The sequence below is a fragment of the Aricia agestis genome, chromosome 15 (genome assembly GCF_905147365.1).
Source record: "Aricia agestis chromosome 15, ilAriAges1.1, whole genome shotgun sequence".
Classification (NCBI taxonomy): Eukaryota; Metazoa; Arthropoda; class Insecta; order Lepidoptera; family Lycaenidae; genus Aricia; species Aricia agestis.
In genome coordinates, this window is record NC_056420.1 from 1,349,655 (window position 1) to 1,366,540 (window position 16,886).

The 16,886-nt window shown below is 35.2% G+C and overlaps 4 protein-coding genes across 5 annotated transcripts in view; 3 read left to right on the forward strand and 1 right to left on the reverse strand.

Moving 5' to 3' along the window:
• Window positions 1-2,641, forward strand: part of LOC121734237 — a 32,215-nt gene extending 29,574 nt beyond the window's left edge. For both annotated transcript variants that reach the window (XM_042124718.1, XM_042124717.1), the window contains exons 2-3: window positions 996-1,090; window positions 1,449-2,641. In XM_042124718.1, the coding sequence (XP_041980652.1) occupies window positions 996-1,090; window positions 1,449-1,971 (618 nt within the window). In that variant the 3' untranslated portion in view covers window positions 1,972-2,641. The remainder of the gene's footprint in view (window positions 1-995; window positions 1,091-1,448) is intronic.
• Window positions 2,642-4,520: 1,879 nt separating this feature from the next.
• LOC121734267 (zinc transporter ZIP3) lies at window positions 4,521-7,291 on the reverse strand. The gene is made up of 4 exons (XM_042124759.1): window positions 6,401-7,291; window positions 5,556-5,762; window positions 5,067-5,223; window positions 4,521-4,606 (listed from the first exon to the last, which is right to left on the reverse strand). The coding sequence occupies exons 1-4, from the start codon at window positions 6,923-6,925 to the stop codon at window positions 4,590-4,592; spliced, it is 906 nt and encodes a 301-aa protein (XP_041980693.1). The 5' UTR covers window positions 6,926-7,291; the 3' UTR covers window positions 4,521-4,589.
• Window positions 7,292-7,542: 251 nt separating this feature from the next.
• LOC121734142 lies at window positions 7,543-9,050 on the forward strand. The gene is made up of 4 exons (XM_042124574.1): window positions 7,543-7,714; window positions 7,797-7,998; window positions 8,231-8,450; window positions 8,801-9,050. Exons 1-4 carry the CDS (start codon window positions 7,691-7,693, stop codon window positions 8,817-8,819), a joined length of 465 nt encoding a protein of 154 aa, XP_041980508.1. The 5' UTR covers window positions 7,543-7,690; the 3' UTR covers window positions 8,820-9,050.
• A 2,006-nt stretch (window positions 9,051-11,056) lies between these two features.
• Window positions 11,057-16,544, forward strand: LOC121734210. The gene is made up of 9 exons (XM_042124690.1): window positions 11,057-11,226; window positions 11,987-12,221; window positions 12,509-12,645; window positions 12,766-12,879; window positions 13,213-13,350; window positions 13,763-13,907; window positions 14,916-14,971; window positions 15,434-15,575; window positions 16,383-16,544. The coding sequence occupies exons 1-9, from the start codon at window positions 11,137-11,139 to the stop codon at window positions 16,430-16,432; spliced, it is 1,107 nt and encodes a 368-aa protein (XP_041980624.1). The 5' UTR covers window positions 11,057-11,136; the 3' UTR covers window positions 16,433-16,544.
• The last annotated feature ends 342 nt before the right edge of the window (window positions 16,545-16,886 follow it).

Sequence of the window (16,886 nt, forward strand, 5' to 3'; positions counted from 1 at the left end):
TTCCATATCTACATGTATCATATGTGATAAAATAAGATAACTTATTGCAAGTTAATAAAATAATTTATCACGAGCAATTTCACAATATAATTACAATATCCATTATCTAGTTGCTGATTAATTAAATAGATAATAATAGCAATAATCAACTGTGATTTATTCGCCGTGCCTTAACTCGATCGGATCGATTATTTATATCGATATCGATTGCTAATTGGCATTCGGCTTATTAAGTCTGACCTTCGAGTTAAGTTCAGTAGCAAATATGCGCATAGTAGATACTTGTCTACATTTTCAGTCGTATAATAAGAACAATAAACTTAGCTTTGTAGCTACCAGTTGAAGTTTCGATTGTTATGTTTGATTGTTTAATTTTACTGGCATTCGTGGAGTTTACCGTAATCATGATTTTCGAACTTAGGTAGTAACTATTAAGTAATCTGTGGTCAGGCATTCTGTCCAAAATCATACTAAAGATTACATTATAATTATATTATCAAGCTGAGGTTAGGAATTTAAGTTCTCTGAATTAAATTGGATTGAGTTGGACTCTTCTTATATTATTGTGTGTAAATTGTAATACTGGTTGGCGTTTGCATAGCTTTTCCTCGAGAGATTAAGCCAATGTCTATTGTCTATGATCTAGCGCAGTATTCTGGAAACGTTTTGTGTTCAAGGTACATAAATTATAGAAAAATTAAAAAAAATTGGTACTTACACCACAAATTAATCAGCGTCTACTTACGGGGGTGGTCTGTTCCCAATTACCATTTCTTTCGTCGGTCGTCCGGACAATGAGATGAGATGTTGCCTTTTTTTGGTTCTTATAAACTAGGAATATGTAGAGGTACGATGACATTTTTGAGGTACACCAATTATTACTATATTATGTATATACCTAATACTAGCGCGAGCGTGCCACGGTACACCCTTTGCAGAACACTAACCTTAGATCTAATTCTAGCGTATACTTATCACCGATTCCGTTGTTGCAGGTGCTGTGCGGGGCAGTGGCGGGCGCCGGCGACGTGACGGGGAACGCGAGCCGCGTGCGCCGCTCGCCACAGCCGCACCACGGTCACCGCGTCATGTGAGTACACACTACACACTACATGCTACCTATCACCTATAAGCAACGAAAGAGATCTCCATCTCTTTCGTTGCTTATAGCGCAAGGGATCCTAAAAAGTAGTAGTAGTAGTAGCGAGCTACAGTCTTCAGCATGCTAGATAAGTGGCGGGCAAGTAAAGGAGTGAAATAAGGGAAGAAATCTTTAAGAATTAGGTACACAAGTTGGGAAAGCACTGGAGAGTGGAGAGCATTAATGACAAGCTTATTTAAAAACCTGATAATCTGATACCATGACACTAGGTAACCCTTTTGTTAGATACGTAACAAGCAATAACGATTATTCGGAACTTTTATATAAATTGACGTCACATTTTCAGGGTGGACGAGGAGTACGACGCGAACTCGTGGAAGCGCGCGCACTGGCGCGAGATGCAGTCGATTCTGCGGCTGGAGAGCCCGCAGGGGGAGGTGGTGGAGTGCTGCCCCTCCGTGCTGGAGATGGTCGCGAAAAAGGGCGGGCGCACGCCCACCGGCATGTACGTGGAGCTATACGAGGACGGTGAGCACAAGCAGCGGCTGTACGAGCTGTCGTGCGCGCCCGGCGTCGCCGACCGCCCGTGCCGCTTCGTCGACGGCCGCCTCTACAACCAGTCCCGCTGCGTGCAGAAGTACTCCTACTCGTACGCGCTGGTCCGCTACACGTCCGCCACGGAGCTGCCGGAGACGCCCCGACCCGCGGGACACTTCTCCGTGCCCGGCTCCGGCGGCTGGTCCATGGACTACATCGAGATCCGCGCCGGCTGCGAGTGCGAGATCAAGCCCAAGCGCAAGCACAAAAAGCGCCTCGAGCGACACAAGGGCGGCAGGAAGAAAAAGAAATACGACGACGACGACACCTGACAGAGTGTAGTGCACCAGTGGACTATGAACGAATTGTGACGCCGAGCGCGTCGTGTACAAAACCTTAGTTTTAGAACGTCATGTGAAGCGGCACCTAAAATGTATATTTAACTGAACACACCGAATTAATAGCAGTGGATTGAGTCACACGGTTAACAAAATCATTATTAAAATTGTTCATTGTTCGAAATGAAGTCTGATAGAATTAAAAATTCCAAGTAGTTTCAACGAATGATCACTTTTACGGAACGGACGCTGAGCAATTCAGTGCAGCGCAGCGGTAATTCTGGTTTTCTTGTTACGCTTACAAATTGATGAAATGGTTCCATTTTTAATAAAAAATTCAATTAAATTCCATCTATACCTACTAGTTTTTAAAACAAAAAGCCAGACGGACAATCCATGACCTCATTGACAGACGATAGCGTTATTTAAATTTGAATTAGAATTAGATTATTTAAATGTCGAATATTTTGTAGGTGTTTTCGTAAAGGTGCTACGTCGTTATAGCCATTATGATCATGTTACCGATGCCATGTCAGGTGTACAATGTACATAGTAACAGTCGATTTGTGGTCGTAGAATACTGAGCAGGATAAATTATGTAGTAAAGAAAGATTACAATCAAATGCCAGTTTAAAAATATATTATAAATAAAAATTAAAACCAATAAAATATATATCGAGTATTGGATGTCTAAAACTTATGTAATATACCTTAAAAAAAATATTTAACAACTAATGATAGGAGCTTTCTGTCTTAATTCTGCTTTGGAGAAGTAAAATATTCACCAACCGATCTTATCTCTTAAAGTAGGTATTTGAATGATTAGATCATTCACCTAAAACATTTCTCCTACCTCTTCTTTTTGTATATGTATCTCCCGTAACTTTTTCATGAAAGGGGTCCTTTTGCATTACGCTTTCATATTTCGTGCTTAATAGCTACCACCCTCACAATAAATGCTAGTGTTTCTACAATCACAAATCGAGTTACTCGTAATCGGTAGAATTTATTTATTGTATTGTTACGCTTCCTGTACTACGTAGCCTTATGACGTGCCTTATCTACGGTATAGTGGATCGTGATGTATGAAGAATTCTTTGTTGTCGGATTCTTTGCGAGTTACCTAACAATATTTCAAGGTTTCTTTAAATATTTAAGGCTGGGACTATAGGATCCAGAATCTGGAAGCTACAAAAAAGAAGAAGTTTGGAAATTTTTGTCAAAGTGGAAAATTAGAAGTGTTGATATCAAATTTAGAACCTAGTGTTACATTTTTGGCTTTATTGTATTTCTTCTTTGATTGTTTTGTATTCCTCAGTCCTCTACGTGTTCATGATTCTGGATACTATAGTCCCTGACTTAATTCATAATAACCGATTTTCAGATAGTACCAACAACCTAAATGCTAGATTTAAATTGTCTATTGAAAAAAGCCTTACAACAAAAAATGTATCGTTTAAATGTAAAATATTTGGCTTCTCTTTTTAGCTGTTTTTCAATCTAGTTTGTTATTAAACAATTTAAACAAAATATATACTAAAAACAAAAATGTAGCGTACCAAATAAAAATGAAGTGTTCAATTTTAAACGGCATGGCCCGTATGGCATATAAATTACATTTTCCAAAAATTAGACAACAAAATCTATTGTACCCCTAGTTGTAAGCAAGTCGAGTCAAAGATCTGTATTATTTTCTATTTTGTAATTTTTTTAATGTATTTAATTTAGTCTGTAAGCATTTATTCATTTATTTATACTGTGTAATACGAGGTATTCCGATATGTGTATGAAATAGTTTGTAAATCGCTTCCATAACTTTATAACTGTATATAAAATAGTATTATGGACTGAGATTATTTTGTGCATTTAATGTTGGAATTGTGCGAAAACTTACAGTGCGATATAAGGTTAGTGAACGCCATCTATCGAAAAACTCAAGAAATAAATTAAATTTTCATGTAAATTAATATTAGTATTGTAATACGTATTATATATTTTTATAATATTTTTGTTACAAGGATTTCTTAAGATTAATGTTGTATTTTATGAAAATACCTTGAAAATACATTAATCTTTCTAAAACCATATTACAAAATTTTCGCTAGATGGCGTTTATTTGAACAGATACAGTGCCATGTGTAATTATAATTTTATATTATAAATATTTTTGTGTACGTTGGCAAAATGACAAAGGGTAGGTAGAACAAAAATTATAGAATTGTAAAGCCCTTGTGAAGCAATGACAATATTATTTATAATTACCAACTATTAACAGTAAAGATATAGTCGCGAGCTACTTAATACTTTAACAACTTAACGAACATCACAATTCACAACCAACTTGTTAAAAGAAACACAATTTTAAAATAAAATAAATATGAAGTCAGAAATTGTTTTATTTTCATTCGAGGTGAAATTAGCAAAGATACGCATACTAGACTTTTTTAAAAGTCTGAAGTCATAGTAAACAATAAAATAGTTTTCATAAAAGAAAATTATAGTATCTAGCAAATTCAAAAGTAAAATTAACCCTATATTTATTCATAAATCAAAAATAATACCTATTATAGATATTATCGCCACTTGAACGATAAAGTAACACAGCATAATATCTAAGCTTCTTCGTGTCCTGAAACGGAAAATGATTTTTAATCGTTACAAAATGTTAAAATAAAAAATACCATGCTTGAGTCAAACATGCTTGTTATAGAACTTATGAAGTTCGGTTTAATGAATTAAAACTTGCAGGCTTGTTTCAAATTGCAGTCACAATTACTATTAAAAATCAATCAAAAAATGTGTATGGAAACCAACATCTACTTTCTGATGAATGCACCCAACTGATCCAAGGTAACATATGGGTGCAGGGAGGTGCAGCAGGGTACAAACGGAATTTGCACCTTGGATCTTCCAGCGCCTGTATAAATTTAGATGCCTGTGTAAATGTAATAGCAATGCGCACAATGTTGAGGTATAATAATTTAATTCAGGCGTGCATTTTTATTGTTCACTACGAAGGTTTAATTTTGTTGTACGACCTAAAAATTGTTTTTTTTTTTAATTAAAATAGAAAAATGTTTATCACTTACCAAGGTATTTAGTCAGTAGATACATGAGTGTGAAGCCAGCGGCGACGGCAGTAAGCTGCAATGCGCCTGCGCCGCGTCGTCGCTCGTGCCACCGCGCGCGCTCGCGAGGAAGCACCTCGCTGACCGTCACGTATAGCAGGGTACCGGCTGCCAAGGCCTGGAAGTTGAGAAATAATTTCATTAATCGGGGTCCCTTTCATCAATAACCAAATTTTTTGGACCAACCATTTTATCAAAAAGTTAATAAATCAGCTAGTAGAAACTAAATGATGGTGCTTACAGTCTACTATTGTCCATTGACGAGCATGAGATAATCGTAATCTTTCTGGGACTGGAACTAGCCGGTCGCAATTAGCAGATACTAACTTCTTTGTCATACATACATAAACTATGATAGTAGAATAATTAGCAATTAGAGGAGATGCTACAGAAGATGGTATATTGTCACTAACACTTAGGCAATATCAGAAGAATGTTATTCTCAAATACCTGCATAACTGGCACAGCAACAGTCTCCGTGACCGCTTTGACGTTGTCCAGCGCTGCACCAGCAGCTATCCCGGCTACGGAACCTCCGCTGAAGAGCAGCACGTACACCAGGTGGGTACAGAGCCGTGAGCTGGAGCAGACCTCGGCACCCAGGCAGAAACCCACAACGTACTTGTGGCTCGCTACCGCACCCAACAGTAGTAGAACCTGGCAATAAATAAATGTGAGCTAATGAAAATGCTGTGAAAACAATTTGCTATGATGTTCACGGTTTTCTTTAATCCCTATAAATTGAAGACGTAATAAAATATCATCATCATCATCATATCAGCCTATAGTCGTCCGTAATAAAATATATTTGCCCCAAACTATGAGAAATATGATTTAGGTATATTGTATGCACAGATGTGGAAAATTACGGTAAAACTAAAGAATTTATTATTTTTTATAGTAAAAGGTGCGCGGCGGTTCCATTTAGTCAATGAAAAGCTTATTTCTGACATTACTAATATTATAATAATAAATTTTTAACATTTTCCCTAAGATTAGAACCAAAAATAGAAACCTTTAGCGTATCTAAAACGTTTACTGTCGACCTACATTATATGATAATGTTCCTTTATCTACGTAAAGTAAACAATGATTTTCATTTTTGTCATTGTTTGATAAGTATTTCGTTCATTTTCTTTAACGAAGGATGTTAAATGATATAAATAACAAAATGGGGTGAAGGAGAATAATATCTGTTCAGAGAAATCATTCTTTTCATGTAAATACGAGTATAATTCAAATTGAGGATGAATAGGAAAACATGATGTACTTTTTCTTATAAAGATAAAACATACCTTTGAAGCTGACTGCTGTAGGCCAATAGCCAGTCCCTCTAACACACTATGTACGAACAGAGCACACAACAGCCCAATCAGTCCAGACGAGCTCTGGTTGCAGGGTTCCGTGTGACTCACGTGACACATTCTGGGGTTCTCAGTGTCCCCACAGCATCGCTGCCTCATCTCCCCATCTGGATTCCTCAACAAACCACTACCTTCCCCACTCCCATAGTTCTGGTGACCCCTATGCTCGTTCACCCCATAGAAGAAATGAACTATCTCATCCACTATGTAAACTACAAAGAATCCAACGCATAGAAGCAGCTCAGAATATTCTGGCAAATTCTCTCTCGCTTCTGGAAGCATGTGCAGTAAAGAAGTAGATAGAAGTACACCAGCCCCGAAACATAGAAGACAGGATATCAGCAAAGGATGCCTTCTTCTCGATTCTTCTGACACAAACGCCGGTGCCATGCCCGTCACAAAACTGCCTAGTCCCAAGGCTAGCATGGATATCGCTTTTGCCGTTGATACCTCCATCTTTTCAGTATTTACTACGTTTGATTTTCTTGCTTCCTTGACTCCTTATTTCTGATTTATTTCTAATCCATTTTGTTATGTTTTACATAAACTTTTATATCATTTGATACATATCTGTGTTTCTTTTCTTCTCTTCCGTTTCAGACACTACCACGGCGCAAGCAGTTGTTTCGTCGAATGCACTCAATACGCTTATCTATTATTTGCACTGCGTTATCGAAGCGTTATATAACCATGCTTAGATTCATGTCCGGTATTAGCAAATAGTAAATACGTACTAGTAAAATAACCGTCACACCTTCAGTATTCATCAACCTACATGACCTCTATGCCAATGGCATAAGGATCACGCTAGACACTCCAAGGTAAAATAAATCTGAACGCATCGTAGACTTGGGAGTTGGGACTTCGGACAATGATGATTTCATTTGTTCATTATCATGATTAATTAGCATTCATCATATTGTCACTGTTACCTTTTAGTAACAGTGACAATATGATGAATGATAATATAATATATTTTTATTATATTATAAATTATTTAAATACGAATAAATTTGTATGTACACACCCGTATTTTTAGAACTGATTTCTTTATCTACCCTCCCTTTTGTAACATTCAGCTGTTGCGTGGTCATAGTTATTTGCTTGTTGCATACGTATTTAATTTGTGATTAAATTAGAAAACAATGAAATTTTCAGCAATATGGTGATATTATTTAGAATAGACATTTAATAATAATCGGTTAAAGAGTTTTAAATACGATGAGAAAGTTTTTTAGTAAAAAGGTGAGTGTACCCACGAAATAAAAAAAAATCCAATACGTTGTAATAATATTAATTTAGTTGTATCAATGACTGTCTTTTTTAGGTATTTGAACCCCACAATTCGGTAGACAGTATAGAAGACTTACCTCGTGACAGTGAAGATGAACTTGATCAGCCGGAGTTTCCTCAACCACAACCACTTCCCCAGCCTGAACAACCACAGCCGCAACCGCAAGAATTTGAACAAGAAGAACCAGTACCAACAACTTCTAGAACATTGATCACAATACGTATAAATCCTCTTGGTTGGTAAAATATTTAAATAATCTTAGATTGTTAAAACTTCGTTAGTCGATAAAAAAATTAGTGCTTATAATAATTACGTAGTTTTTATACTTACTATATTATTACTTTACTTGGATAATTGGCTTATCACAGGTTTTAGGTTAAAATGACTATAAATATATTATGATACCTAATATTTAAGATTTAGGTATCATCACTCTATAAGTTACTTTCGGTTTACCTGAATTACAGGTAGACCTTTTAGCAACATTTACCAGAACATAGAGAGTCCGCAATACGATACTTACAGCGAAGAGAGCAAGGATCATGAGGAAGTGACATACGACAGAAGCAAAAGTAACAAAACAGATGATAGCAAGGACGATCTCAATAAACTGAGGAAAGTAGAAATAGAACCTTTTAGTATTGACGAACAAGACGCGTCGGAAAGCTGCGTCGTAAAATGTTTTTGGTAAGTGATAACGCTAATTATAATTTGGAATAGATTATTAATAGGAACAAAGATTTGTTTGTTGTTAGTTCTTTTCAAAAACTCTGACATAATTTTAATGGCAATAGAATTATAGCAGAAAAGTTTTAAATTGTACAATACATTAAGACATTGCGGGCAAATATTCTATCATATCTTCTGATATTCAATGATTTATTCACACTTCAGTGGTCGCAGGTTATTATTAATGTGCATTACATTCATCGTTCATGCATTCATTGCGGTGACGAGTTTTCAATACATTTTCCGTTTCAGTACCTACGTATTGTAATAAAAGTCAATTAAATATTTCAAAATTTTTATTGTTTTAGCATGAGACGCAGACGATGATGGGATTGTATTCATCAAGATGAAGAATAAGATGTCTTCTAATAATAATATAAATGATCTCAAATTTTACTATTTACTTGCAAGCTTTGCCTTGCTGACTATAATTTTTGTTTTTCTTGCTTTTGAGAACAGTTTATTTAGTTGATTGCTGAGCTGCCTATTAAATTTCTCAAGTGATTCTCACTGCCGCACTCAGAGATATTTAATTATAAATAAAATGATTTTTCTTATTTATTATATTTAATTTTATGTGTCTCACAAGCCTGAAATAAATAATTTTATTTTTATTTTATTTAACTTATTAATTTTCAACTTTGAGTGCGGCACTTAGTAGTATTGTTGCTGGTTTAATGATCATAGTCATTTAGACCGTATGAATATTATATGAGCTTACCTTACCGGTTACCATGTAAATTATAGATATCGCGCCAATCTTCTAAGCTATTAAGTTATTACTCGCGGTACCTGCAAGAAGCGGTTAATAAGCACATCTTCTTGCCCTTTGCATAATATAAAATTTTTTCGCCCAAATTTTATCTTGGCTTCATCAAAATTTGTTATAGCTTTTTTCCATGGCAATGAAATGTATGCTTCTGAATAGCTTAGTAGTTTTTCGCGTCCAACAATAACTTCTTTATTCATACGATGACGTAAAACTAACAAATTATGAAATAACTATGTATTAGGTATATCTTTAGGTTTCGTATATTTTTGATTGCAATCTATTTTTTCATTTCAAGTGTATCCTTGTTATCAACAATATTTTTCAATACTTACCAATTGAATTCAATGTTTTTAAATAGACGAGATTTTTTTATTTGCAATTAAATATAAGATCACCTAAATAATGAAAGAAAATAATAATTTATGAAAGAAAGATCTTGTATATTTATCAACTTTGTTATAATATCCAAAAGAGGTGTTAAAGTAAGATTATTTGGAAGTGAGTACTGAGAAGTCATAACGGAGGCCATAGTATTTATAATGCTCATTATAACACTGAAGATAAGAACTACATGACAATAAGATAATGCTAGGTACATTCAAAAGATCATACTTGCTCTTTAAAGCTTCTGCACATCTTGTGCTTGCATTGCTATACAGTTAACTTGCATTAATAAACGGTTAAGCATTACTAAATGATTAATTATAACTTTTAGTTTTTTTATAAAATAATATTCACTTGTTGTCCTTTTCGTTGTAGTTTAGCATCAACTTATTGCTTCTTTACATTTAGAATATCTTTTATAGCGCTTTCAGTCCCTACTTCCCATAATCGCAGAGATCGCAATGAGCCTTTCTTACCATACACTTATGAATCATAATGCAACATAACGTAACATGTTAGTTCACCTAAAAACGGCCTAAGAATCGTTGATGATATTTTTCCTATTAGCTATTTGTATTACTATATTTTGTATTTGCACGTTTTTATTGTTCACTTACCACGAGAATAACAACATCGTTAATATCGTAGATTGCTAAACCTCATACGCAATTTCTTCTACCTACTATCTACAGCTTGAATTTACCTATTTCTTTTAAGTTTTCTATCTTTTACGAGACCTAGCGAACTGATCTAGTCTCTGCACCTTAATATTTTAAGGGCAGCGTGTACTAGATACGTGTTCGTATAATGGTAAAGTATGGGTAAAGTATTGCATTACACGTTACAATGAAATCAAAAAGAAGAAACCGAAAGTAAGAAATTCAAAAAATATAGTCTGAATTTCAAACAAAGGTTGCAAAAGTATGTTTCATATAATATAAATATAAATAAATTTCTTTGTAATTAAATAATTAATTTTATATTGTATTGTGTTTTGTTCTTATATAATTATCATCCATGAAGTAAAGTTTAGTATAAGGTCTACCAGGATCTGATGGCAAATTTTGACGGCAGATTTTCAAAAAATATCCTTGATCATTGGATATTATTTGCATGTTTCACACACAGAATAAGCCAAAAAAATCAAAATGTTTTATTCAAATCACCCCGGTATTGCTAGAGTCAATTTATTTTGTCACTTTTTGCCAGATTCTGGTAGACCTATATTAATTACTACGAATATGTTTATTTTTCTCTATGCTACGGACTAAATCATAGACTTAATATATATGGACTAAATAAGCTACTGTTTTTAACTATGAAGGTTAGTAATGTTGAAATAAAAACTAAATTAAATACATATCGACATTAATTCTACTCAATTATTATGACACCAATATGACACTGCATGAATCACGAGTATCCACAAGTGATCCACAAAAACAATTTGATTTTGCACTTTATTCATGAATTAAAAATTATTAAATAATGAATGAATTGTTACAAAAACACGGGTGCTCGAATGTATTCTCAATCCCAGATGGTCTCAAGGAGCTTATGTCTGATATTTCTCGAGAAGTAAGTACACAATCCATACTATTTATATTATAAACGCGAAAGTGTGTCTGTCTGTCCGCCTGTTTCATGTTTGTTACCTCTTTCACGCTTAAGCTGCTGAATCGATTATGATGAAATTTGGTATGGTTTCTTTAGTCCCAAAAACGCACATTATTTAAACGCAAGTTTTGTCGGGGTACAAACTATCCTATGGGATAGTTTGTACCCCGACAAAATGTGCGTTTAAATAATTTTTGACGCAACGGATTTGCGACTTGCGGCCGTCATCTAGTCATTCATAATCATTCATAATAATATTATCAAACAACATTAAAGAACGATTAGAATCAAAATCTCAAGATAACATAATATATTATACCTCTAGAGCAGAGGTTCGTCCATAACTGGACGTTTGATAACGAATATAATTTGTTATCAAACGTCCAGTTTGATAACAAATTATATTCTTTCAATTTTAAAATTCATCCTGATGAAATAAATCACCTTCCAAGCCTCTACACAATGCCCCCATTTTTTTCTGGGTCCCACACCCCCCCTTCAGACCTTCAGCGCCCACAAGGGGGAGTTATCGCCAACTTTGGGAAATGCTGCTCTAGAATCTAGACGAAGCAGGCTTATCTTCCAATAGCAAAATGAATCCAAAAGAAATTGCTGTTTTTCTGATAGAAGTAATTTAGGAAGGTTCACTTCTAGTAAGCTTATTTTAGCTGGACAAGAAAATTTCAAGAATCTTTAAAAGCATGCAATTAAAATGTTCCAGGTTATAAGAGAACAGCCTGCCGATATTCTACAATTCATCACCAACTACCTCTCCGCACTCATCACCACCCGGGAACATGGTGTCATGGCGGTCCGAATCCTGGACGACCTATGCGACTGCAGACCCTCACTGTCAGAGCATCTGATGCAGATGGGACTTCCTGAAGATGAGGCGAAGGATATAGCGAACATCATAAGTGAGGAGATTGAAGGGTTCGAGCCAGCAGATGAGAAAGGTAATAGGAATAATGATCATATTAAATAATTTACCTTTAATGATAAACAATTAGATGAATGATAATATTTCCATGATCATAATTAATTATAACTCATTAAATTTAAATACAATATACAAGGAATAGGAGTTAATATAAAAAAAATTAACCTTCAAATCAATCCCTATTTACATTCACAAATATTCCTACTTCCTTAACTGATAAATGATAACATTTTTGACAAGCAAATATATTATTTGCTCGTCGAAAGCGTAAAGATGATCATATCAACAAACATGCTTTTACAGATAAGATTAAGGAAAGCAAAATTCTTGGTTGTATACTGAAGAAGATGCCCTTGGATGAGGAGATGGCAGCTAAAGTATGCGAAATTGCGAGGAACGCATATAGAGATTACTGGTACAAAAAGAATGTCGAGGCAGAGGTGAGTGAACACTTATAGAAAAACCTGTTCGAAAAAAGGTTGTAGGGAAATTATCAAAGATAAGGTAAACAATAAACAGTAACAAACGATATAAAAATAAGAAATAATAAATGATTCTAGAAAATTAATCCGAAATCTGAACCTTGGGAGATAGCGGCGCGGCACACGCTTGCTAAATATAAGAACAGTAGACCCACAATGCAGGAGATGAACCAAGCAGCTGAGAAAATACAGGTATATTCTCGAAACATCTATCAGATGTGGATAAAGTATGATTAATCCTTAGTACATCCTAGTAGAAGACTGTAATATTTTCGACAGTTTATTTGAGATAAAGGGAGAGGCTTCTTTTGGATCTACCGTCATGTATATAAAAGTAAGAATAATATAGGTAGAGATGAGAAAGTCTCTTCAATGACTAGTCGAATAACATACATCAGCTTTCCTAGTCTCCTGAATAAACTTTGATTAGTTATTTTACATGCACTATTGTATTAAGATGGTCATCTATTTTCTTATTTTTTTAATTATTTAATATACCATTATAAAAACGTTTAAATATTTCAGGCTGCCTACAAAGGATACCACGACCGTAAGAGTTTGCCGCATTACTCGAAGCAACATGACATATTGATTCCAAAAAACTACTCTTTGCCGTCTACACTGACTACTGGGTCACGAACTATCGATTTTGGACATATCATTGTTAGTATTAACTTAATTACAAAATATCAGATGACATTGGATGGATTAACATTGATTTTAGCGAACAATGAACCATATTGTAGGTAACCAAATAATCAAATGAACCATATTGTTGGTAACCAAATCTTTTGGACACTCTTACCAAAACCAACTCTACGATATTTTTCGGCGACCTAAGCTATCCCAATCACGTACTACCACTACTACCAGATATAGTAGTGGTTGCAGATACATGCTAAGGACCATAAACTCATAACTAAGGACCATTAAAAATGCTTTATTGTAATAATTCAAACTTTAGTTATTAGAATATCTATTCTTTGATTTACTACCAATTACCAAATTCTCAGAAAATCAGTATTCTAATAGCTTTGTTTTAACTCATAAAACTGATAAAACATTAATTACACAGAACATCAAAGTCCAAGAAGATAACATAGAAGCACTATTCGATGAGCAGTACAATAAATCAGAGAATACATGCCTATGTATACCCAATGATAAGAAGATATACAACACACCAGCTGATGTAATGTCAAGACACTCGGAGACACAAGGTAAGAGTCTTAAAGTGGTTACAGAAGATGAGGATAGCACGATAATCGTTTATCGTGCTATCCTCATCTTCAAAAGTAAATAGGGATAGACAGGTATCCAGGGATATTTGCAACAATTTTGATTATGTCGTTGCAATCCAGACTTAATATTATAAATGCGAAAGTGTATATTATGTATGTCAGTCGATCTATTATCCATTCATGCTTAAGGCGAGGATAAACCCCAATTTGTTATTCCGTGACTCCCAGTTTACCTAGTTCCGATATAATAACGAAGTGTTAAAAAATATGAGATATAAAGCACAATATTCAAAATACCTTAAACCGTAAACATTTTAATAAACGTAATACTTTGGCTGTAATTAATTTACAAACTCACCTCCGAAAAAACTCTATTTCATCGAAATATAAGTATTAACTAGGATAATTATACATTTTATTTGAATAAATTGTTAGTAAATGTATATTAAAATTTCTTTAACTGAACAATTTTGTTACTTAATATTTATTTCCAAAGATATTTAAAAAAAACATGAAAAATAGAGAAGATCCGCCCTTGTTGTTACAGTTTTATGCTAAGCTAAAATGAATCTTATTGCGATGCGTATACACGCTTGGTCTTTGGTGGTTTGCAAGGTTATCGTTTTTGATTGAGATTAATCCCCGCCTTAAACCATTGAACTGATTTTGATGGGCATAAACATATTTTGAGTCCTGGAAAAGGACATAGGATACTTTTTGTCCCCGAAAAGTTTCCGGTTCCCGCGCAATAAACGAATTTCTTTGCAATGAATTTGCGGGCATTATTATTTTGTCGAATCCATACTTCCATACTAATAGTGCTAATAATATAAATGGGAAAGTGCGTCTGTCTATTTATTACCTTCTCATTAACCGCTGATTTTTAAGAAATTTCCTACGGAGATATTTGAGCCCCGGGAAAGGACATAGGATACTCTTTGTCTATATCGTTATAAATTGCAGCCTTTGATGTAGATTTGTTTATAGGTCCTCATGGTTTTGAAACTCAGTTAGATGCAGAAAATGATACCACGCCTGCAAAAGTAAGCAATCATTGTTATAATATTATAGACAATAAAACTAGGCTTTACATCCGTTATGGATGATTTATACAGTATTTTTCAGAGCGAAGTAACCACTCCTCATATACTGTAGTGCCTGGGACAAGATTTTTAAATGTCCGTATGGTTGCCCAAGCGCATACGGCATTCTCGCATCATAGTCGGCCTAGTCCAGAGGAAAGAACCGGACCAACTATGTGCGGGTTTTTCTTCACCGTACGAGCGTCCGTATTATGTACTTGATTGTATTATGTACTTGAGATCAGTCTAAGAGTGCGAACCAAAAGTCTACCCATTAGGCCACGGACGCTCTTATAGAATCGCAGTGGAAGCGTGCTGGGCCCATAGACAATAAAGGATCATAAATATTATGATCATAATATTAATGCGCCTGTCGGCCGCTACTGTATCGATACTAATTAGGCATAATGGGTATGATTTAAGGCTCCTGACACAAACAAGGACTGGAAAGACAACTTCTACCTAGAAGCTACGAAGCAGGCTAATAAGAATCGAGAGGAGCTCAAAATGTCTGTACCACCCGGTGTTTTGACCGGAGTAACTATAGGACAAGATATCGAAGAATGTATGTATTTTTCTCACAGTCCATAATATTTTAAACGTAATGACTAATAGCTTTGTCCACATTGTGCCTTTTTCTGTTCATCAAGGGCATGCCTTATAGCTAGGGTTCCCAACCCTCCCGGATTGCCCGGGAGACTCCGATAGTAATGCTTAACCTCCCGTCCTCGCGGAGAATGATAATTTCTCCGGTTTTTCAAAAACTAATAATTATTGCATAATATTTAACTGACTTAGTGAAAAATTGTAAGATGAAGTTGGATTGGACAATCATATTTAAATCTGTTCGAAGAAAATCTCTTGGATTAACTCTGGGCTTACTAACGACTTCTTTACGAAATTGAAAATATAGAGAAATTGTCCTGAGACTATGTTCTTTCTCAGTACCCCTCCACCCCCCCTCCCCCACCTCTACAATTCTCCCGGGTTGGTCCTTTCGAGAGTTGGCAACCCTACTTATAGCGCAGTCAACAGCGAACGTGAGGCATACCCGTGACGCGCGTTGAAATCGTAGCGCGCGCTATGACACTTTTCTTTCAACGCGGATGGATTTTGACGCGCGTCACGGGCATGCCTCACGTTCGCTGCTGACAGCGCTATAAGGCATGCCCTTGATGAACAGAAAAAGGCACAATGTGGACAAAGCTATTGACATTGCATTGGAGCAAATGACGCAGGTACTTATTGTAAATTTTTCTAGTTGGCAGATTTATAAAACATACGTCGTCCTGAGATTCGATATCTTAAAAACAAATGACTTTTGAGATTACTACTACAAAATCCTTAAAAATTGTATTATTCTGATTCACAGGTGAAACTTGTGGTTGTAATGTTCCTTCTGAGAATGCGTTGGACGGTTAATAGGATAGTATAAAAACGCAAGAGAACAAAAAGGGAAACAATGAATAATTTCAAGTGATGTTTAATTTACATGTTGTAACAAAAACAAGTGATAATACTTTAGGGTGTGTACATGTTCCTTGTAGAGAGTTCACTGTGAAAGTAGCAGCTCTGAAAGACGAACATTTTTTTTCACTTTTGTATGTGGAAACTCGTGACGCTCGGGCCCTTGCCCATACAAAAGTGAAAAAAAATGTTCGTCTTTTAGAGCTGCTACTTTCACAGTGAACTCTCTACAAGGAACATGTACACACCCTTAAGTATTATCACTAGTTTTTGTTACACACTGTATATGGCTATTACTTAATTATTTTTATTTCTAAGATAGATTGTCGCAACTCGGGTACTGGATATTGTAGAAAGAAACGTACTTCTTTTAGTTTTGTTCGGATTTGAGTTATTGAAATAAATACTT

Excerpts from the sequence above, each read along its gene's own strand:
- LOC121734142 (XM_042124574.1), top strand. The coding sequence starts at position 7,691 with ATGAGAAAGTTTTTTAGTAAAAAG. Across the intron at positions 7,715-7,796 it reads GAAAGTTTTTTAGTAAAAAG|GTATTTGAACCCCACAATTC; the intron begins GTGAGTGTACCC and ends TGTCTTTTTTAG. Across the intron at positions 7,999-8,230 it reads AATACGTATAAATCCTCTTG|GTAGACCTTTTAGCAACATT; the intron begins GTTGGTAAAATA and ends CCTGAATTACAG.
- LOC121734210 (XM_042124690.1), top strand. The coding sequence starts at position 11,137 with ATGAATGAATTGTTACAAAAACACGGGTGCTCGAATGTATTCTCAATC. Across the intron at positions 13,908-14,915 it reads AAGACACTCGGAGACACAAG|GTCCTCATGGTTTTGAAACT; the intron begins GTAAGAGTCTTA and ends ATTTGTTTATAG. Across the intron at positions 15,576-16,382 it reads AGGACAAGATATCGAAGAAT|GTGAAACTTGTGGTTGTAAT; the intron begins GTATGTATTTTT and ends TCTGATTCACAG.
- LOC121734267 (XM_042124759.1), bottom strand. The coding sequence starts at position 6,925 with ATGGAGGTATCAACGGCAAAAGCGATATCCATGCTAGCCTTGGGACTA. Across the intron at positions 5,763-6,400 it reads TACAGCAGTCAGCTTCAAAG|GTTCTACTACTGTTGGGTGC; the intron begins GTATGTTTTATC and ends ATTTATTGCCAG. Across the intron at positions 5,224-5,555 it reads TTGCTGTGCCAGTTATGCAG|GCCTTGGCAGCCGGTACCCT; the intron begins GTATTTGAGAAT and ends CTCAACTTCCAG.